Source organism: Lepidochelys kempii, chromosome 3 (genome assembly GCF_965140285.1).
Source record: "Lepidochelys kempii isolate rLepKem1 chromosome 3, rLepKem1.hap1, whole genome shotgun sequence".
Classification (NCBI taxonomy): domain Eukaryota; kingdom Metazoa; phylum Chordata; order Testudines; family Cheloniidae; genus Lepidochelys; species Lepidochelys kempii.
The window spans coordinates 146,960,184-146,983,882 of record NC_136382.1 but is presented as its reverse complement, the minus strand read 5'-3'; the positions used below and the strand labels follow the sequence as shown (position 1 = coordinate 146,983,882).

The 23,699-nt window shown below is 42.8% G+C and overlaps 1 protein-coding gene across 6 annotated transcripts in view; it reads left to right on the top strand.

The window, feature by feature from the left end:
* Positions 1-23,699, top strand: part of RMDN2 (regulator of microtubule dynamics 2) — a 74,001-nt gene that overhangs the window by 34,533 nt on the left and 15,769 nt on the right. For 2 of the 6 annotated variants that reach the window (XR_012158182.2, XM_073338402.1), the window contains exons 7-10: positions 2,054-2,131; positions 8,141-8,239; positions 16,812-16,865; positions 16,965-17,045. Coding sequence is in view for 4 of the 6 variants with exons in the window: in XM_073338402.1 (XP_073194503.1) it covers positions 2,054-2,131; positions 8,141-8,239; positions 16,812-16,865; positions 16,965-17,045 (312 nt within the window). In the remaining 2 variants the exon portion in view is untranslated. The other 4 variants (XM_073338400.2, XM_073338401.2, XR_012158181.2 and 1 more) reach the window with 3 other exon arrangements.

Below are 23,699 nucleotides of genomic sequence, written 5' to 3'. Positions count from 1 at the left end.
CCCCCCAGAGACCCTCAGCCTGCTTCTTGAAATCCTGGCCCCTAGGATACTGGCAAGAGAATGCCGTGGCTAGCATCCCTGCTTCTATTAGCTACACCAACCAGTGCCCAGTGTCTTTGTGTTATTTTCTCTGTAGCTCCAGTTTTTAAGGTTTCGTCTGATGTTTAATTTTTATCTATTACATGGCACCATGGATGTGCATCACACTTTATAAAACAAAAAGAAGGAACTAAGTCTCTGCCACAGAAAGCTTAAAATTTTAGTTGTAACTTAAAGGTGTCTAAGGAGAGGTTTTGCCGTCTGCTGTTGTATTGTACATGTTATTTATTGAGGCCCACACGCACCTATACAATCCATGTTGCATACCGCCTTGCTGCACAAGTAGTCCCAATGAATGAATGAGACCCAGAAATAGAAGGCTGATAAACTTGTGTTGCTATTCAACAAGAGCAAGGGTAGCAGAATTGTCTCTTATATAGCACTATTCAGCGGTATCAGGGCATTTTACATTACACAGTAAATAACAAAAAGAAAAGGGGGAAAAAAAAGCACAACTAATAAACACCTATGCCAAATAAGGCAGTTTATATCAATGAAAATGCTTCCATAATTAAGTAAAATTGTTAGCAATTGTCTAAATTGTAAGGTGTAATTTAAGTCGGGATGTAAAAAAGCATATTGTATACTATCAATAGAGTATACATCTCATCTTAAAGAGCATTCCACCCTAACAGTACCAAGTGAGTGAAGCCTAGAATATCTGGACACACAGCAAAGGGCAAGAACTGAGGAAAATGGATCGATCATGAGCCAGATATAATGTCAAGAGGTCATATATTTAAGAAGCAATTTTTGCAGTTATAAAAGGAATGAGTTTAAGAAGTGTCTCAAATGTTAACTGTACAATTTTCAGTAAGATTCTCCTCTTCAGAGGTAACTTCTGAAATCACATGAATAGTATAGAAACATGGGAATGACAGGGAAAAATAGATTGAAAGAGTAGTATATATGTGAATAGTTTGCCAAAAAAAAATGAAATAGGGAGCTCTCAGATCTGCAAGAAAAGATCATTTGAGTGGTTCAGATGAGAAGTTATAATACCACTATTTTAGTGATTGGCTTAGTTAAAAAAAATAGAGATGTAGGAAAAGTGAAACCTAAAGTATCTGACAATTGAGTTCTGTTGAGAGGCAAATGATAAATCAGGGTTGGAAAAAATTCCTTATTCTTTATTCTTGAAATACTGATTATGCAGAAATAATTTGCCTCAAAAATGAGACCTGAAAATGGAGGGAGGAGGGGAAAGGTGGGTTTGGAAGAAAACATCTCATTTGATTTTTATTATCCTTTGTATTGTTTAATTCAGACCCATTTTATCTCCAGAACTGCGGGGTGCGGGCACAGGAGCTGTACTTCAAGTCACATTTCAATTGAAAAGTTAGGTCTGTGGTTCAATTCCTGTCCTATGTCCAATTAATTCTAGGTTTCTGACTACCTGCCGTGGATGTATTTTCACACTATCTACCTCTCAGAAAACCAGGTCCTGCTTCTAAATACAAAAGGTTATGTGGTGCCATGTTCCACACCAGAGAAGGTTACACTTCAGTGGTTGATCATTAGTTCAAGCATACGTTATCTAGGAAGCAAAATAGGAGTGTTCGCATGGGGTTGATGCATTATACTTTTCTAATACCCGATAGGGATAAAACCAAAGTTTAGTAGGTTTGGAGTACGTCAGTCTCTTGTTTGTTTGTTTTTAAAGCTCTTTCAGCTGTTTGTTTGAACTTCAGAGTTGTTAGGTCATATTCTAAATGCAATGTTATGGTACGTTATGTGCAGAGTTGTTAAATAATTGTGTTTGTGGTTTTCTTCTGTAAGCAAGGCTATTGCCAGGTAAAATATTTACAGATCATTTGAACTGTAGCAAAAGCAGTCACAAAAGAGAATTTAAATAAATTTGCACTGATTTTGCAATGCAGTTTTAAAGTTTGAAGGCAACTCCCAACCAGAAATGAATATCCCGTTTTCTTTCTTTTGAACTTATTTCTGACAGGAGCATCTAGATAAAGCAATTGAACTTAAGCCTCAAGATCCCTTTTTATATTACCTAAATGGAAGATGGTGCTATTCAGTAAGTTGTTTTCTATGCCTAACAGTTGACTTGAATGTGCTGAAAAATGATAATGTGTTTACAATGGAATAGTGTAACTGAAATCTGAGAGAAATGACACGTTTATTGAAGTGGAAACTTTGAAACTGTAAACAAAGCATTGCTATGTACTTGTCATGAAATCATTTCTACGTGCCTGGTTATTAATACAGACTGTCCTTGTTACCCATCATTCTCCCATGTGTTAACTATACCACATACTGCTATTCAAAGCCCCTTGTTTTGCATTTTGTTTTATTATTTACACATATCAATGGTAACTAAGATTTGGAGAGGAAGCATGGGTGGTTAGGTGTTAGGTACAAGCTCCTTTCTGCAAGCCCCTCTATTGTTTTTTTTTTTTTTTCCCCTTTAGTCTGGTGGTACTTCTATAGCACAACTTTCCTAGCTTGGCCCCTGTTTTAGGCTTACCTCCCTTTTCAAAGTCCTCACCCAGTCCTGCCCTTCTCTTTGGCCTACAATCCAGGAGTGTTCCCTTCTCCTGCTCCCTACTTTTCTTCCCAGCCTTCTCCTAGTCTGGCTAGGATCCCAGGGCTTCCTCCTCCCCACCTCTCTATTTTCAGAGACTGATTATAGATTCTCCCTGCAGCCCCCTTTCTGCTTTTAACTTCCTGACTTTTAGTAAACACACAGCTCCTTCCCAGCTGGCACTCATGTTTCATTAAATCTGGCTCTTCCTCCCGGTGCATCCAAGTACATAACTGGCCTTCCCAGCCCACATTAGCTCTTTCAGGCCCCAGGTGGGGCAGACATCCCATCTTAGTACTGTAGCTTTGTTAAATTTTCTTGAAAGTTATACAAACAAATACATGGCTTTTTTTATAATAAAGTTTTTCATTGCTCCAGTTAATGTAAAGGAGCTGTAATCCTGACCTAAGTATCTGGCTGAGATGGAGTTATGGCTGCTTTGTATCACAGGAGTGATGCAGAACAGCCAAAACATACCAGTGAAGCTGTACCAAGGCCTCTAATAAAGGCCACTTAAATGTTAAAAGTCGACTCTCTTGAGTTTTCTTTTTGCAGATTACTCACAATTGCCAGACTCACCGTTGGTGTAACTCAAATGATTTCAGTGATGTTACACAAGGAATCAATTTGACCCAATTACTTATACCATATTCTTTGTAATTCTCTTCCTCTCATTCAGTGGTAAGTGAAAAGCCTAAGGAGTTTGTGCTGGATAAATGGGTAGGTACATATGCAGACTATTATGGCATTTCTCAACTCTTACATGGCAAACATGAAAGTATTTGCATTGGAAGCTGATAGTTTACAACAAGGCTGCTGTCCAGTTACTTAATTTCTGCCAAAAGTCCTGAGACATTATACAATTACTTAATTCAATTCCATCTTAATATACTTAAAAACAAAAAGAATCTCTCATGATATTTAAGTAGGTGACAGTAATATTTTTGCTAAAATTGGATGGATTGGAAGGTTTTATTGAGAACAATTGTTTTGTGTGTTTTAGTTAGCTATTACCAAGGAAGCACTGAGGGAGGGAATTCTTTAGGGATGCAAGTCTCTTCCAGGCTGAATTTTCAGATTGAATGGGTTTGTGTCCTTGGTAGAAGATTCCTGGTATTTGAAAAAGACTTTGAATGGACACAGTTTGCATTTTGTTAATTAGCTGATAGCAATAAGTTCTGGTACTGCTGGATCCTGGGAGAAAGGGAGGCTGCTAGGAACTTCTCATGTAGCCTTAAAATCTCCAGTAGAGAATTGAAGTCTGCTCCCCATCCTCCAATAGCAGGATTTTGTATGAGATTTTTGGCAGCCACTGCCTCTGGCAGCAGCCTTTGGGTAGCTTTCTTTCCTCCCTGGCAGCAACAGAAAGACTCAGCTGCCAGTCCCCTTCCCCCTCCATGGTTTCTGGAGGTGTCATCTGATTGTTCCCCTCTTTTGGCAGTAGGTGGGATATCTTGGTGACCTCTCCCCCGTCAACATTAGTAGGGTTAATCTGGGAGTTGATGACTCCTTGGGCTCTCTCCTCTAAGTACCTTTTTCAAGCAGGGCAAACAAAAAGAAGCATGGGAAAGGGAAAAGACCAAACCCCCCTCATCCTCAGATGTTGGAGAACGGTCGTCGTCTTCAGACTCCCAGGAGTATGACAGACTCCAGTGGGGAAAGCAGGCTTTTTTAAGACAGGCACCCTCCAAAAGCTAATTGTTCATCCTTCAAATTTGATCCTGATGGTGGTATGGATTCTATTCCTCCAAGGGACATCAGGAAACAATAAAATTCTGGGATGATGCCTTGTTTTCAATATCTGATTTCCAGAAAGTATAATGGACTCTGAATGGAAAGACCCCACAAAAAGAGGGGCATCTTCCGATTATGCCAGAAGGTGTATAAAGTTCAAAGAGGGAGAGCATCAAAATTCTCCAGAGATCTCAAAGGGGATTCCCCCATTTGTAAGATGCTAATAAACCCACTGTCCCAGTAGAAGGGACAGGCACCCTCAAGGATCCCGGTGACAAGAACCTAATGTTTCTTCTGAAATGAGGCCATAACGCTTCCTCCCTTGCCCTTTGCAATGCCATCAGGGTAGCTTCAAGCTATTAAGTTAGAGCCATGGGCTAGCTTCAAAAATACTAACCTAAGGAAGGTTCAAAAGTCAATCAGAGGCCAGGCTTGTTCTTCCTTTACTGTGTTCCTGTGATATCAGCCACATCCTGCTCTGCTCTCCACTCCCAGGAGGAACCTGTGGTTCTGAGCCCAGGAAGCAGATAGTGGGTGAAATCCTGGCCCAGCTGAAGTCAAGGGAATTTTGCCACGGACATTGAGAGGGTCCGCATTTCACCTAGTCTTTCTGAAACCCCTCTTGTACAGGCCTCCGCAGCTATCTCACACTCTTTGGGATAACCCTGAACATCGTAATTAAAGGGTTTTTTTAAACTGGAATACATTTGAGTTCAACAGCTCCAATACAATTCTTTCTTGGCATCATTATAGCCCTGAAACACCTTTTAAAAAATAATACACATTCTGGGCCAACATTGTCCCTTCTATTTTTGCACCACTTCCATGACCCAAAGGGGATGGAGAGCAGCTCCAGTAGGATGGGTGGGGATTCTCTTTGCATAGGGGAAGCAGTTAGAGTATAAATGAATATGAGTATAAATGAGTCTGAATGCTTAAAGCTCTGTAGAAGCCAGTAGGATGCTTATGTATTATCCATAATAATAGTACCAAACCCTGAGCACCCTAAATATTATTAAAAACTGAAATATTGCCCATGCATACTTCTAAAATGAAGATAACTGTGTTGCTTTAAATTGGTGTTTCTTTTTAATATAAAAAATGCAGAGCAAAGCTATTTATTTTAGTCTGAGCAGTGCAAACGCACACCCAAGTCAGCCAAAATATAAAACCAGACCCCAGTAAAGTAATTCTGATTAAATCTAGTAAGAAAACAAGACAACTGCCAGACAGAACTTGTATTTAAATTTCAGGTTGCAGAATTAAAGCAGCTAATTATAAATTGCACCGTGGAAAAATTTGGAAGTCCCTTCGCTATTGAATCATATTAGGGGAGTGTGTGTGTAGTGATTGTATCTATGTAGTGTGTCTGTGTGTATAACTCTAGAATTTTGGGTGGTCCAGAGAGGTTCAATATGAGCAGTTTCTCTCCCTTACTTTTTCTCTCCTACCCTACTAATGGGTTCACTGCACCTGGATCAGATGGACCTAAAGATATCAGTAATAACTTCCTCCCATTCCAAGAGAGCAAAGATCATTGCAGCAATGGATTGGCCTGAAGAAAGCAATATATTCTTTTAAACTCTGCTGCAACTTCCCTGTCCCACGCAATGAGCTTTAGAAAATAAAGAGCAGGTGAAAAGTGCAGCATGAGGAGGAGGAATCATTTTATCTACACACTAACTTACATTTGTATGTTTTAACTCACAGGCTGCACTTAGTAGCACAATATTGGCACTATGCATTGTGGGGGTGAAACAAGTTTTAATGAACAGGAAACAGTGAGCTTGTCAAAGAGTATGTCTCTCGAAACCAGGTCTTTGAAAGAGGCATTGGGAGGGAGAAAGATAATGAACATAGCTAAAGTTACTTCTTAATATTGTTTATCTTCAGAATATTATTTTTAGTGGTTTCAAGTGAAAGACTCACTGATGAAGTCATTCCTCAGGAACTGGCTTTTGCCAGAAGACCAGCAAGATTTGGCCAGGTTGCTTTGTCTCCATGCAGTGCTACTCAAACTTGGCCAAAATGATTGAGGTCAGACAAGAAAATAGTCTGTATACACTTTACTGTTGTATGCTGGCTAAATTAATACTTTGCAATGGCATATTTTACAGAACAGTTTATAATAAGAAATATTAAAAAATTCACATCCCGTGAAAATTAAAAAATTGTAGTGGATGGCAGTGGCTAGGCATATGTTATGATAGTTAGTTCTGGATAGATTCTTTTTTTTAATGGAAAGCTATCAGCTTTCAAAATCTGGTGGATAATCGGTAACTGCAGCAGCAAAGAGCAGAGGAGCAACTAAGTAAGGGTTTGAGGGTTCTGAAGCTCTCCATCCCCTTCTCATTCACCACCAGTCATCAGTACTGTGGCAGAAGAGATATGAATTTTAAAGGCCCAAGTCTTTGGTTACAATGTGACGCTCTGTCTAAGCTGAGACTGGGTTGGCTCACCACATTTTCCAGCTCCTGGTTCTCACATGAATTCTTCACATCTCTTCATTCGTTGGCTGCATCCCCTCCTCTCTGGCCCCTCTATTTAGGTCATGCCAGCAGTTGCCAAGGAATCATAGTGCCTAACTTCTTGGGCATATGTCTTGTGAGTCCTAGTCAATTTCAGTAAGCATCAGGTGTACGGTTAAAGTACAGATGTGCAGGAGAATCATCCTGCTTTTCCTCTCCAGAAGCACTAGTTTTCCTCCAAACATTAGTTGGGGGAAAACAGATAGTTCCTCCACTCAGTGAAGTGGCATTACATTTGAGAAAACCAGGGGAAAACTCGGGGGGGGTCACAAGGTTATTACATGGCGAGTCGTGAGCTGTCAGCCTCCACCCCAAACCCCGCTTTGCCTCCACCGTTTATAATGGTGTTAAATATATTTAAAAGTGTTTAATAGATAAGGGGGGGTTGCACTCAGAGACTTGCTATGTGAAAGGGGTCACCAGTACAAAAGTTCAAGAACCACTGCTGTATTGTTATCTCTTTGCTGTTCCTGCTTTGATTAGGGATTTGGAGTCTCTGGTTCATTGGGTTAGGTGGTGGAACTAAAAATATTATGGCAGTAACCCACTCACTCTCAAGAATCCTTTCATGTGACTGCTGGAGTATGCCTAGATATATATGGGAAGGAAATGGCATACAGTATATACTGTAGTGTGACAATGGCAACACAGAATGAAGAAAACTCCAGAAGGTCCCTTTACACCAGCCTGTAATCCTGGGAAGTTAGAGGCTCCTTGGCATGTGCTATTGGTGAGAATTCAAGCGGATAGCTGGGCACCTATTTAGTGATATCTGTGTCACACCACTGCACAAAAAATGAACTTGTCTTAGAAGAGCATTAGCTACCCACATAATGACCATATCAACAACTGCCTCTAATGGTCAGAAACGTTCAGTAGATGGGCTATCAAGCTATATCATCTATTTCTCTATACCCTCTAACTCAGACATTATAAAACTGATGTGGGTAGTGATAATCGCATGTCGGTTTAACCAGTATTTTGCACTGAATTTCTCATGATGTGTGTAGTGTATTTTTATAGTAAAAAGGGATTTATTAAAAAACCCTTTAAATTATGTCAAATATTCAGTGTGTGTATACTCTTTGGGGTAGTGAAGCAAATATATTTTATTAAAGACTCCTTTGGGTGTTCCTTTGCACACCAAATTGTATAACTATACAGTAATACAAGGCAATATTTTGCTCCACAACTGAAAAATAAGCCTTAAGTGTATTTTCCTTCTCTGATTTTATTATAGGTAGCACAGTTGTCTTGGATTGAGAAGAAAGTAGCTGCTACTCTTTTTGGGACTCCACCAACTTCAACAGTACAGGAAGCTTTGCAGAATTTCCTTAAGGTAGATCCTATCCAACAGTTTTTCTGAGTAGCTATTTACCAAATACTCTGTGTGACTGTTTTCAAGAGATCAGCGTAGCAGCTATAAATTCAAGGTTCTATCACATTTCTGCAATACTTTTTTTTTTTTTAAAGTTAGTGTGGGGTAGAGTGAGTAGCACCACTTATTTATTCTCTTTTTAAAAATTTCAGTAACCTCCCAGGTTAATTGCTATCAGATTTCATGTCAAAGCTACAGATGCCTTTGAGACAAAAGTAATCGTAGTGAATAACTTTTATGTTAAGCCCATTTTTTAAGGGACTTGCATAAGTGAGGATGATTTTTATGCAATTTCAATGGAAAACTCTGACACTGTGGCAGTTTCCTCTTTCTAATCTAAACTTTGCATTCTGTAGCTTTCAGTGGTACATTCTTCCTTGTGTGGGAGATGAGTAAATACTGAGTACACGTAATATGAAGCAAAATGGATGGTTCCATCACATAGAAGCATGTTCCTGTGCATTTGTCTTTGAATTCACAATTTTAAGAAAACTGTGTGTGCATGCGTTAAAGCTGCCATTGGGCAACTTTTATCAGTTACTGCTATTTCTGCAGTTGATAAGTATAAACCAGTTAACAAATTCAAAAGGGTAAATTTTCATAAATGTGATTCCTTAGAATCATAGATTAGGTTGGAAGAGACCTCAGGAGGTCATCTAGTCCAACCCCCTCCTCAAAGCAGGACCAACCCCAATTCAATCATCTCAGCCAGGGCTTTATCAAGCCAGGACTTAAAAACCTCTAAGGATGGAGATTCCACCACCTCCCTAGGTAACCCTTCCCGTGCTTTGCCACCCTCCTACTGAAATAATGTTTCCTAATATCCAACCGAGACCTTCCTCACTGCAACTTGAGACCGTTGCTCCTTGTTCTGTCATCTGCCACCACTGAGAACAGCATAGCTCCATCCTCTTTGGAACCCTCTTTCAGGTAGTTGAAGGCTGCTATCAAATTCCCCCCTCATTCTTCTCTTCTGCAGACTAAATAACCCCAGTTCCCTCAGCCTCTCCACGTAAGTCATGTGTCCCAGCCCCCTAATTTTCGTTGCCTTCTGCTGGACTCTCTCCAATTTGTCTGCATCCTTTCTGTAGTGGGAGACCAAAAACTGGACGCAGTACTCCAGATGTGGCCTCACCAATGCTGAATACAGGGGAGTAATCACTTCCCTCGATCTGCTGGCAATGCTCCTACTAATGCAGCCCAATATGCCATTAGCCTGCTTGGAAACAAGGGCACACTGACTCATATACAGCTTCTCGTCCACTGTAATTCCCAGGCCTGGTCTACAGTACGCGGTTATTTCAGAATTAGCCGAGTTACTTCAAAATAAAACTGATTCCGTTCACACGAGCAAACCAATTTTTTTTGATTTAAAGGGCTCTTTAATCCGATTTCTGTACTCCACCTCAGCACGTGGAGTAGCGCTAAAATCGAGATCGCAGTTCCGGGTTACAGGTACTGTGGTCGCAATTCGACATTATTGGCCTCCGGGAGCTATCCCAGAATGCTCCCTTGTGACCGCTCTGGACAACACTCTCAACTCCGATGCACTAGCCAGGTAGGCAGTAAAAGCCCCAGGAACTTTTGAATTTCCTGTTTGGTCACCACCAGCACAGGCGACCGTGCAGAGTCCACTAGCACAGGCGACCACGCAGTCCCAGATTCGCAAACAAGCTCCAGCATGGTCCGAATGGGAGGTACTAGATCTCATCGCATGTTGGGGAGACAAATCTGTTATGGCAGAACTATGTTCCAAAAAAAGGAATGCAAATACGTACACTAAAGTCTCCAGGACCATGACGGAAAGAGGCTACTCCAGGGACACAGGGCTACTCCAGGGACACAGAGCAGTGTCGTACAAAAATCAAGGAGCTCAGGCAAGAGTACCAAAAAGCCAGGGAGGTGAACAGGCGCTCTGGGTTACAGCCCTATACATGCTGCTTCTACCGTGAGCTGCATACAATTATGGGGGGTGACGCCACCACTACTCCACCACTGTTCGTGGACACCTGCAAGGGGTGAGTAGCACGGAGCGAGGAGGATGAGTTTTTGGAGGAGGAGGAGGACAGTGCACAGGTGGCAAGTGGGAAATCCGTTTCCCCCCCTCCAGGAACTATTCTTAACGCTGGAGACAATAGCCTTCTCTCACTCCCAAGGCATGCTCCCGGACCATGACCCTGGAGAAGACACTTCTGGTGAGTGAGAGCTTGATTGGAGCCATGGGGTGGGGGGAAACCCAGCTGCGCTGGGGTGTTCGTGTTTAGTTTAAAGGGCTTGCTCATCCCTGCTCAGAGCCTCATCGGAGCCACATGGCGGGGGGGGGGGGGGAAGGGGGAGAAGGGTGTTGTGTGAAGCGATCATCCCAGAGAGCCTGGCAGTTTGAAAGCATTGAAATGAATGTGGAAGAAGCAGAACCCTGTGTGCCCCTAAGCCAGGGCTTACCATGGCTGCCTGCAAGCTGAATTCTGTTGCCCGGTCGCATGTGATGGCTTACTCACACCAGAGTGGCAGTCACTTCAGTATAAGAGTGTGCAGAAAGAACATGTGTTGTGTACTATGAATTGCCTGTTTCACTGAGAAAGAGTGTCCTCTTTGTTCTCTAAAATGTATCTTTTAAAATACTATCTTCCCTTTTTCTCCTCTTGCAGGTGCAAATGTTTCAACGTGGCCCCTATCTACTCCGTCCCAGAGGCTGGTCCAGATTAGAAGGCGGAAAAAACGAACTTGGGACAACATGTTTGCCGAGCTCATGCAGTCCCCCCCACACTGATAGGGCCCAGCTGAAAGCGTGGAGGCAAACAATTAATATGAAGAGAGGAGGGACTCACGCGATGAGAGCAGGCAGGATGCTATGGTCAAGCTCATGGGGGAGCAAACTGACATGCTCTGCTGTATGGTGGATCTAATGCAGGAAAGGCAGCAAGGCCACAGACTGCCGCTGCAGCCCCTGTATAACTGCCCTCCCTCCTCCCCAAGTTCCATAGCCTCCTCACCCAGACACCCAAGAACATGGGGTGGAGGGAAGGTTACGGGGACCCACACAGTCAACCCCGGGGGATTGCACAAGCAGCAGAAAGCTGGCATATCTGAAATTTGGTTTCTGGACTTGTCCTTCCCTCCTCTTCCACCCCCCTAACCTAATACTCCCTCCCACTCCCCAGTCTAGCTCGGGGGCAGGTAACTTTGAGAAACAAACACAACTGTCACACCGTAGCCTGGCCAGTCATGAAACTGGTTTTCAAAGCTTCTCTGATGTGCAGCATGCCCTGCTGCGCTCTTCTAATAGCCCTGTTGACTGGCTGTGCAAAACTGGCCACCAGGCAAGTTGCCTCAACCTCCCACCCTGCCAGAAACGTCTCCCCCTTACTCTCACAGATATTGTGGAGCACACAACAAGCAGCAATTACAATGGGAATAATGGTTGTGCTGAGATCTAAACCGAGTCAGTAAACTGCTCCAGCGCGCTTTCAAACGTCCAAACGCACATTCTGCACTTGCTCAGCCTATAGTTGAACTGCTCCTTACTACTGTCCAGGCTGCCTGTGTACGGCTTCATAAGCCATGGCATTAAGGGCTGGGTCCCCGAGGATGACTATAGGCATTTCAACATCCCCAATGGTTATTTTCTGGTCTGGGAAGTAAGTCCCTTCCTGCAGCTGTTCAAACAGACCAGAGTTCCTGAAGATGTGAGCGTCATGCACCTTTCCTGGCCATCCCACGCTGATGTTGGTGAAACGTCCCTTGTGATCCATCAGTGCTTGCAGCACCATTGAGAAGTACCCCTTGCAGTTTACGTACTGGCTGCCAAGTTGGTCCGGTCCCAAGATAGGGATATGCGTTCCATCTATCGCCTCACCACAGTTAGGGGACCCCATTGCAGCAAAGCCATCCACTATGACCTGCACATTTCCCAGAGTCACTACCCTTGATAGCAGCTGGTCCATGATTGTGTTAACTACTTGGATCACAGCAGCCCCCACAGTAGATTTCCCCACTCCAAACTGATTCCCAACTGACGGGTAGCTGTCGGTTGTTGCAAGCTTCCGCAGGGCTATGGCCACTCGCTCCTCAGCTGTGAGGGCTGCTCTCATTTTGGTGTCTTTGCGCTTCAGGGCAGGGGACAGCAAGTCACAAAGTTCCATGAAAGTGGCCCTACACATACGAAAATTTCACAGCCACTGGGAATCATCCCATACCAGTCTGTGCTTGTTTCCCGGGCCCAGAATCGGTGTTCCATGGCATGAACCTGGCCCAACACCACCATGATCTCCCAATTGCCACATGCCATGCTTCTAGGAACATCTGTGTCCATGTCCTCATCAGTATAGTAATCGCGCTGTCATCACTTCCTCGCCCGATTTTGCAGGCACTGCACATATTGCTGGATAATGCGCAAGGTATTTACAATGGTCAAAACTGCAGCAGAGATCTGAGCGGGCTCCATGGCTATGGCACCTGCATGGGTAATCTTGGAAAAAGGGTGCGAAATGTAGGAGAGCAGAGTGGCAGCAGAACAGGTGCTGTTCGGTTCACGATAGCCATAAAAAGGTGGGAAAAGGTTGTCTTCTGTAGCTTTCACGGACGCGGGAGCCCAGGACAGACAACATGGAGAAGCTTGGTAGCGCGGCAAGAGCGGGAGAGCAGAGTTGGCGGCGGAAGCTGTGCTGCTCGGTTCACGATGGCCGAGCAGAGTTGGCAGCGGAAGTGTTCGATGAGGAAGAGAACGAGTAGATACTAGAGATTACGAGAGGAAATGCGAGGTGGATTCATAGTAGCAGGAGAGCAGCGGTGCACCGTCTGCTGAAAGCAGTATGGCATCTGCATGCCAAAAAGGTGCAAAACGATTGTCTGCCATAGCTTTCACGAAGGGAGGAGCGACTGATGACACACACCCAGAAACACCTGAGAGAATGTTTTTGCCCCTTCATGCACTGGGAGCTTAACCCAGAATTCCAATGGGCGGCGGGGACGGCGGGAACTGTGGGATAGCTACCCACAGTGCACCACTCCGACATTCGATGCTAGCCTCGATACTGTGGACGCACTCCGCCCAATTCACGGGCTTTAGTGGGGACACAGAAGACTGAATGTATAAAATCGCTTCCAAAAATTTGAATAGAATAAATTTGAAATAATTTTGTACTGTAGAAGTGCATGGATTCTTCCGTCCTAAGTGCAGGACTCTGCACTTGTCTTGTTGAACCTCATCAGATTTCTTTTGGCCCAATCCTCCAATTTGTCTAGGTCACTCTGATCCCTATCCCTACCCTCCAGGAGGTTCTACCTCTCCCCCAGCTTAGTGTCATCCATGAACTTCCTGAAGGTGCAATCCATCTCATCATCCAGATCATTAATGAAGATGTGGAACAAAATTGACCCCAGGGCAGTCTGCTTGATACCGGCTGCCAGCTAGACATCAAGCCATTGATCACTACCCATTGAGCCTGACGATCTAGCCAGCTTTCTATCCACCTTATAGTCCATTCATCCAAACCGTACTTCTTTAACTTGCTGGCAAGAATACTGTGGGACACCGTATCAAAAGCTTTGCTAAAGTCAAGGAATCAACTTTCCCCATATCCACAGAGCCAGTTATCTCATCATAGAAGGCAATCAGGTTGGTCAGGCATGACTTGCCCTTTGGTGAATCCATGTTGACTGTAGCTGATCACTTTCCTCTCCTCCAAGTGCTTCAAAATGGATTTCTTGAGGACCTGCACTATCATATTTCCAGGAACTGATGTGAGGCTGACCGGTCTGTAGTTCCCTGGATTCTTCTTCTTCCCTTTTTTAAAGATGGGCACTATATTTGCCCTTTTCCAATCGTCTGGGACCTCCCCTGATCACCAGGAGTTTTTAAAGATAATGGCCAATAGCTATGCAATCACATCAGCCAACTCCCTCTGCACCCTTGGATGCATTGCATCAGGCCCCATGGACTTGTGCCTGTCCAGCTTTTCTAAATAGTCCTTAACCTGTTCTTTCACCACTGAGGGCTGCTCACCTCCTCCACATACTGTGTTGCGCAGTGCATCAGTCTGGGAGCTGACCTTGTCTGTGAAGACAGAGGCAAAAAAAGCATGGAGTACTTCAGCTTTTTCCACATCATCTGTCACTAGGTTGCTCCCCCATTCAGTAAGGGTCCCACACTTTCCCTGACCACCTTCTTGTTGCTAGCATACCTGTAGAAACTCTTCTTGTTACCCTTCACATCCCTTGCTAGCTGCAACTCCAATTGTGCTTTGGCCTTCTTGGTTACACCCCTGCATGTTCAAGCAATATTTTTATACTCCTCCTAGTCATCTGTCCAAGTTTCCACTTCTTGTAAGCTTCCTTTGTGTGTTTAAGTTCACCAAAGAGTTCTCTGTTAAGCCAAGCTGGTCACCTGCCATATTTGTTATTCTTTCTGCACATTGGGGTGGTTTGTTCCTTTGCCCTCAATAAGGCTTCTTTAAAATACAGCCAGCTCTCCTGGGTTCCTTTCCCCCTCATGTTAGCCTCCCAGAGGATCCTGCCCATTAGTTCCCTGAGGGAGTCAGTCTGCTTTTCTGAAGTCCAGGGTCCATTTTCTGCTGCTCTCCTTTCTTCCTTTTGTCAGGATCCTGAACTCGACTATCTCATGGTCACTGCTGCCCAGGTTGCCACCTTCTTCTACTTCCCCTACTAATTCTTCCCTGTTTATGAGCAGCAGGTCAAGAGGAGTATGGTCCCTAGTTGGTTCCTCCAGTACTTGCACCAGGAAGGTGTCCCCAACACTCTCCAAAAACTTCCTGGATTGTCTGCACTGCTGTATTGCTCTCCCAGCAGATGTCCAGATGATTGAAGTCCCCCATGAGAACCAGGGCCTGTGATCTGGAAACTTCTGTTAGGTAGTTGTCCAAAGAAAGCCTCATCTACCTCATCCTCTTGCTCTGGTGGTCTATAGCAGATGCCCACCACAACATCACCCTTGTTGCACTCACCTCTAAACTTAACCCAAAGAGACTCAACGGGCTTTTCTCCAGTTTCATACTGGAGCTCTGAGCAATCAGACTGCTCTCTTATATACAGTGCAACTCCTCCACCTTTTCTCCCCCGCCTGTCCTTCCTGAACAGTTTATACCCATCCATGACAGTGCTCCAGTCATGTGAGTTACCCCACCAAGTCTCTGTTGTTCCAATCCCATCCTAGTTCCTTGACTGTGCCAGGACTTCCAATTCTTCATGCTGGTTTCCCAGGCTTTTTGTGTTTGTGTACAGGCACCTAAGGTAACTAGCTGATTGCCCTACTTTCTCAGTATGAATCAGGAGACCTCCCCTGTTGCATCCTCCTCCTTGTGTTCCTCCCTGTATCCCACTTACCTCAGGACTTAGGTCTCCATCCCCTTCTTGAGCTATTTTTCAGATTTATTGGACAAACACATTTTTCCTCAATATCAAGCTTGCTTTTTTCATGTCCCTACTTTGTTTAAAAATAAACACAAATTCCTGTATTGTTGGACAATACATATCTACATCTACACTACCACCCTGCCTATATAACCAATGTTTATTCTATTTAAGGGTCACTTTCCACTAAGTCAGTGGAAAAACTCCCATTGACATCAGTGGACTTTGGCTCAGGCTCCAGTGCTGTAAAGTAACTGTAGTTTTAAGTGATCTTCTGCACCTGTCTAAAGCCTGATGATAAATGTTTGTGCATTTTTTTTCCACAGTACCACCAATAACAGCGAATGTTTTGGCCTAAGAAATAGCAGCAATAGTAAATTCCGCTGAGATACTTCATAACTACTGTCCTTATGGTTACCAATTATTTTGTAAAGTGTTCAATCATCATTAAGATTTGCACATCTCTTGTATATTCAAAAAGGGGTAATATCTGTGGCTCGTGCCGAGATAAGATTTTTTGAATACATGTATCCAACTCTGCAGGGCATCAGAGGAGTCTATCCAGAGCTCTTACAACAAAGTTAGCATTAGGGGAGTCAGATGCTCCCAAATATATTTTAAAGACATCTTGAACCTTCCCGGAGAGAGGGTGAAGAAGAGGGTGGAGACACAGATAAAAGAGAGAAGGAGAAGAGGGGAAGGGTGAAAAAAATCGTTAAAGCAACTATGCATAGTTCTTGCTCACTTGCCTAGAGTGAGCAATGGTTTCTTGGTTATTTGACAGCAGAGTAAAATACCACTTTTTAAAAAAAATTATCTTCCACCTGGTATGAATGGGTGAACGCTGTTAATTTTGTATCTGGGGTGATGCATTTTCTTGATCCTTTTACAAGCGTTTAAGAGACAGAAGCCCCAGGACTTGAGCAAAGTCTCAAAAAACTACTTTTCCAGCTTTTGCGTGTTAACCATAAGAATGTTACATGTATATATTTTTTAAACAGTGATAAAGGAATTATGGAGCATTGGTATGAGATGATTCAGACAGAAGGGACCCAGTCTAAATCTTTGAGGAAGCTTTGTGCTTTATTGGAAATTGAATCTTGATCACATTAGTCTCATCACGCTATATTTGTATTTCTGTTGTTTCCTGTATTTTATTATCCAGGCTGAAGAAATGCATCCTGGATATTCCAAATACAATTATGTGTTTTTGGCAAAGGTAACTAAAACAGTTTACTTTAAAAAAATATATGTATAATTCATAGAGTCTGGTATTATAGATGGCCTGGTTAGTTTTTACACAGTTTTTTTCTTTCAGTGCTACAAAGATCTTGGCCATAGAAGCAATGCACTGAAATACTGTGATTTTGCATCATCAGTGTTACCAGTTACCAATGAGGTAAGTACCGAAAGTGACAACAAGTTTCTGTTGTAATTGTTGTCCTCTCTTTGGCACTCATCACTGTTGTGTCCAAATGCACTATGGTAATAAAGCTACACCACTTTACCTCTTGAAGGTGAAACCCTCCTCCTTTCTTTTTAAGCCAGTTTATTACAATAGTTGATTGCATCTGTGTGAAATATCTTACAAAATGGTTGTTTGGGAAGCTTCCTAAAGCTTGCTCTGAAGAGTCTGGTTTACGCCAAAGAGTTGACCCATTTGTAATTCATCTATTTGTATTAAACTAACTTAAGCTCAAACTGTTCTGTGTGTCCACACTAGCCATTCTTGTTACCCAAACAGTCCAGGGCACCCCAACTTTACCCTTCTGTGGGCTCAAGGCGTAACCCAGTTAATTTAGGCACCCTCACCCTTTCACAATTCCTAGGCACCTATCCTTACCCAGTTCCTAGAGCTCAGGGCCACCCATAGAGCTCAGGGCATAACTTGCTTAATTTAAGTACCCACCCTAAGGCTTAGAGTGGGTTTGCAGGGCCTGATACCGGTGAAAGAGCCTTACAGAGTAATATCCTTAACCTCTATTTATTAACAGTTACCAAAACAGAATACACACGCTAAGCATACAATGCTCATCACTCCCAATAAGGCAGATAAACTTTTCTTAGTGGCCAGTCAGGGATCAGGTCATCCGGGGCTCCTCCACCTTCTGCACGATATATAGCTGACAGGCTGTTGAAGTCTGGCAGCTCTGATCTTGGACTATGTCCTGGAGTTAATTTCCAAAGAACTTCCTTTTGGACCCCCGTTTATATAGTTAAACTTGAGTCCTGCTTAGCTGTACCATAATCAAAGTGCTACAAAACAGTATTTTCCACCAATCCTAGCCCATTACAAAACAGTTCTTTAACCAATCAGACCCCACCACCTTAATGGATATAAATCTTGCAAAATTAGTTATGTAACAGACAGAAACCATACAGCTAAACAATAGAGAAGTGGGGACCATAAAGGCAAAACAATAAAGAAGTATAGATTTCACAGTCACATCTGTTGATGAGTGATTCCTTGCCAGACAGAATGCTATCAAACAAAGTTTTCTTTAACCATCTTAAGATCTGTTTCTTTATCTGGTGATGGTCAGCACTTACGACAGGAGCGCCGCCTTAACAGCCCAATGTTACATTGTTTTGATGCGATTTACATGGAATGTGGGGATGTGACTTTCTGCTTCTTAGCTCATGGTTGCTGCTGTCCTAATGTGGCTGCAGAAAAAGGCCTCAGACCTTACATGCTGCAAAGTTTTGCCCCACGTCCACATTTGCACTGCCCTAAATAATGTCGGTCTCAGTGACTCTGGATTGTGGATTTCTGGTTCTGCTTCTAAAAGCAGTGTACTCTGGAACCCGGTGATTCTGCAAGACCACCAGCGCATTGTGGGTCAGTAGCAGAAGGAGGATAAGTTTCAACTTGTCTTCAGCCACAGTACTATTAAACTAGTACAGTCTGAACCTGTTACACCTGCTGAAGAAAGTCTGTTCTAACTGACTATTAGATCCTTTGTTGACCATTTGGAGTGCTTTGGTATGTGGACACAACATGTTCTATAACTACCCTAGAGACTTCAACTGGTTTAATTTCTCCAGTGTAGACCAGGTTGTGGCAATAAAATCCATACATATTCTCTGATCTCCTGTAGAAGCAAGTTCCACAGTTACAGACCTTCCACTGAAAATGCCTTAATGTCCTAGAGCATCACAAGTTCAAACCTGAGCTTTGTCAGCCTAAGACCCCACTGTGAGCATAGCAGATGTGGTGGGACAGGAGAGAGATATGAGGTGGTTCCTGAGAGGAAATGGCCGTATCCCATTCAGTTCTTGAAGTTAAGGAAATAAGACCTTTAAGTGGCCCCATAGTTTGATTGATAACTGTGTCAAATGTTCCTGCTCAGAAGACAGACCACTGCCTGCTGCACCAAGAGCAGCTTCTGGGTGGGCCTTAGTATCAGCCAAAGTTAGGGTATATTATAATATAATATATTAAATATAATAAATCAACCATGACATTTTCTGGTAATATATATTGGTACAAATATTAATATTAATCTCCTTAGCAGTGTTTCATTCTTTACTTAATGCTAAGATATGCCTTGAGTTTATCTTTTTTTTATACTAAAGTTAAGAGGATCTGTCATCAGTTAGCAGAACACAGTAGTACACAGTAGATCTGTCATCAGTTAGCATTACACAGTAGATTGTAGAAAAATCAAGACCACAGGCTTTGGGGAACAGTTTGTAACTGAACTGGTTTAAGCAGAGACAGTTTAGCATGTCTACATTAGTCATAGAATCATAAGACTGGAAGGGACCTTGAGAGGTCATCTAGTCCAGTCCCCTGCACTCATGGCAGGACTAAGTATGCTGAATGGTTTTGCCCCCATGTTCACCCTTGTGCTATCCACATGATGTTGCAATGAGCTCTGGGTGAAAAAGTAGAGGAAATAATTTCAGATATTACACAGTAAAAATGCATCAAAATAGAACAGACAGATCCCAGAAGGTTATGGTGGGCACACGATCCCTCAAATACAGCAAGCCAAAAGGATCAATTCTCTTCAAGATATATGTGAAAACTGGTTAAAGAAAGCTTGAGGCAAACAGCACTATGTTAAAATGCACTAGAGAACATTTGAACACCAGCAACGTCTACATGGACCAACTAATGCTCAGCACGTTATTGTGCTTTAGAAATCACACCCTGTAGAGCGCAGCACCCCACTGTGTAGACAAGCCTAAGAGTGGGGACCAATTGAGCCCCTCTTAGCAACAAAATACTTGTTCAACTAAAACACTTAAATGATTCACCCTTTTCTGTTTTGCATGATTTTAAAGATATCACAACATTCTGTCCCTGGATTGTTGTTTGCGTGACTTGGCTTTGTTTACATGTGAAATGTTTTGGATTAGATTTAGAAGAAAGTCCAGGAAAAAGAGACATTGGGGTCACAGTGAGTAATGCAGTAAAACCAATGTGTGTGATCAAACAACAAGCAAAGTCTGTGAAACAAGTAAATATAATGTAGAGATTTGAAAGATGAATTGTGCCAAATGTCAGCTCTAATTACATCTGAATTAGAATATTGTGGATTATTCTGTTTATTGAATAAGGGAAGGACTATTATTGAAATTGGAAAAAATGTGATGGAAAAGCTCCTGAAATGATTCAGGGTTTGGAGATTAAGGCGGGAAGAATATCTAGTCAGATTACTTTGGGGAGGGAAGACGTACTGAGAATGCAGAGGCTCATGGAAAGAAAATAGTAAATAGATACCAGTAAAGTTTCTAAAGTGGAAACAGATCTGAAAATAAGGAGGTCATAGATTGAAGATGGAGAGGAGGAGAAGGAATTCAGGCAGAATGTATTCAATGTGAAGGTTACTTCAGTATAATTGTGCAGTCTCAAAGTTCATCATATGACACATGGCTTAAGATGCTGTCACAGTCATGCTAGAAATCTGTCATTTCCGTCTGTAACCCTCTTCTCAAGTGGTTTAAAATGTCAATTCAGCAGGGGAATTCTTTGATTATACTTTTTTTAAAGATTGGTTCTTGAGAAATATGTACATTTATATAAAAAGCAGAAGCATAATATAATAATACTGTGGACAACACTATCATTCTACCTGTCACTCAGGCCCGTAACCTGGGTATCATCTTTGCTTTGAACCTCTTTCTAAGTCCTCATTTCCAGGCTGTGTCTAAGTCTTGAAGATTCTTTCTGTGTAACATCTCTAAAATATGACCTTTTGATTGATTGATCCATCCATCCATCCAGCTAAAACCTTTGTCCAGGCTCTCATCTCGTGTCTTGATTCCTGTGACATCCTTTTCTCTGCTCTAGGGCCTACAACAAGCTTGACTGCAGTTAGACAGCTGGTGTGCTGAGACCACTGCCTGTTGTGCTGATAAATATTATTGTCTCATTGTTTCCCAATGCTTCCCCCCCGCCTGTTGATATCCACCTGTTTGTCTCTTGTCTTGTAATTAGATTGTGAGCTCTTTGGAGAAGGGACTGTCTCCTTGTTCTGTGTTTGTACAACACCTAGCACAATGGAGGTCTTGGTCCATGACTGAGATTCTTAGGTTCTATAATAATACAAATAATAATAGACTAAGGGCTAGATCCACAAAGGGGACTTAGTCTCAGCATTGCAATGTCTAACATTTAAGTCTCCTGCCACCTAATGGAATTCATTCTCAAGTTAGGCAGCTAGGCTCCTATACAAAGCATGGGGAGAGTTAGAAGCCTAATGGGAGTTACAAAGGCCACTATGTGGACAAGGAGCTGCTTAAACTAGCCTGTAGGAAATACTGAGGAGGGAGATGTGTCCTAAGCCCCAGCCCTCAAAGGGACTTAGGCGCTTAATACTGGGCCAGAAGGAGGTGCCTCATGTACTCGGGATTCACAGCCATGAACCCGCTCCTGGAGTTAGGTGCCTAAGCCGCGTCATCCTCTTTCTCACAAAAAATGGAGGAGGTGGTAATAGTGGCCTTCTATTCAATATCCCAGTGGCTAGAGCGCTCACCCAGGGTACGGGAGACCCCGATTCAAATCCCCACTCTGTCTAATTTGTATCAGGGATTTGAACCCAGGTCTCCACCATCTCAGATGAGTTCCTAACTACTGCTTTCTGAGGTGGGAATCTATCCTGTGGAAACTGTTCCACTTTGTACGAAATAGTTAGATATTCACTGGACCAGGGACTGGAACCATCAGGTGAGTGCCCTAACCATTGGGCGAGAGAGCTGTTCTCTCTCTGTTTAAGTATTTCCTACAAATTGGAACAGCTTCAAAAGCAAGAAAGAGTGACCCACCCCAGAACACCCTAAAGCCCAGTGGTTAGGCGCACACCTGGGAAGGGAAAGAGATCTTGCTCCACATCAGGCAGAGTAGGAACTTGAACCCTGGTTTCCTAGATCTTGGGTGAATTCTCTAACTTCTGACTATGAGGGTGCCGCTGTTGCCATCACCACCTCTTTTTCCTGGGCTGCGTTTTTGGTGGATGGGTGGGGGCAATCTGATAGGTGGCTTCTGAGGATGCCTACCGGATTGGGCCTTGCAGGTGAGATAGGTAGAAGAACACCTACTTTGTGTATAGTCACCAAGCTGTTTGGCGTCATCAGGAGACGTTACCAGAGGAAACTTAGGTGCCTACCGGGTTAAGCAGCAATTTAGTGGGTATTTTGAGGATCTAAATTTTGGGCTTAGGTACCTAAAGTGGCAGTTAGGTGCCTAGATCCCTTTGTGGATCCAGCCCTAAATGACAAATTTCTGGAGTGGTGCAACAATGGGTTTTAAGTAATAAGCACTTAAAGCTGTTTGTGGTGCAATTTATGCTGCTGCATAAACACTAGAAATAATAGTCAGTGATGGCCTGATTTCTCAGAGCTGCTGAGCACTCACAGCTTGCACTGAGTTCTGTGCGGGCTACAGGTACTAAGCATCTCTGAAAATCAGGCCATTCTCATATTCACGTTCGTCCCTAATGAATTTTGATCCTAGAAAACATAGGCCCAGATCTTCAGCTGGTTTAAATGAACATAGATCCAGGACAGTAGTCACATCCAAATATCCTCTTTTTCTCTGCTCTCCCTGCTACCGAATATGCACTTATTCCCAGGGGGCCACTTCCAAGTTGGGAGCATCTCTAAGTAGACAGGTTTCAAAGTAGCAGCCGTGTTAGTCTGTATTCGCAAAAAGAAAAGGCATACTTGTGGCACCTTAGAGACTAACACATTTATTTGAGCATAAGCTTTCGTGAGCTACAGCTCACTTCATCGGATGCACGAAAGCTTATACTCAAATAAATTTGTTAGTCTCTGAGGTGCCATAAGTACGCCTTTTCTTTTTTCTAAGTAGACAATATCCCTCATGAAGGAAAAAAAAATTCAGTGGGCCAGTTTCAAACTGGGAGTAATTCTTCAAAGGGGGCACAAAAGAAGTCTTCAAGTAAAATGACAAGCTACTTCTCAAAGAGAATTTATTATCCTTCATGTTCATTGTTCCTATAAGTCCCTATATCTTGAGGTTTTGGAAATGGGCAACTTGGCATCTCTGAACAGGGGGCCACAATCATATACACAGTTTTTTTTAAAAACAAGGGAATACACGAGTAATGTCACAAACTAGATTTGGGGGTTAAATTGGTGGTACAGCCCTATTTTAGATTTCTTTGCCTTTATCCCCTGTACTAAACAGAAGGCTTTGATGAATCGTATGGTCTTCCATAAATCTCATATTGTAAAGTTAGAAGTGCATGAGACATTACGTTGTCCTGCTTGTCTCTGGTAGCTCTCCAGGTGGATAACCTCAGGGTCCTGGGAAACATTTGCCCTCTCAATAAAACAGGTCCTAATGTGCAAGACTGTTTGTGAACTATAGTTGAATGCATAATGGCTGCTCTGTTTAGCCAGTGGTCATTACGCTACCATTACTTTGAAATGTGCTCTGAGGAACTGAGTGTGTGAAAGGCATTATATAAATTCTGTCCAAAGCAGATGTGGTGAACTACCTAAATGAAAACAATACTTTTTGAAATCTTGGGAGAAAAATGTGATGATTTAATTTGAAAATATGAACAGTCATTTGAAATTT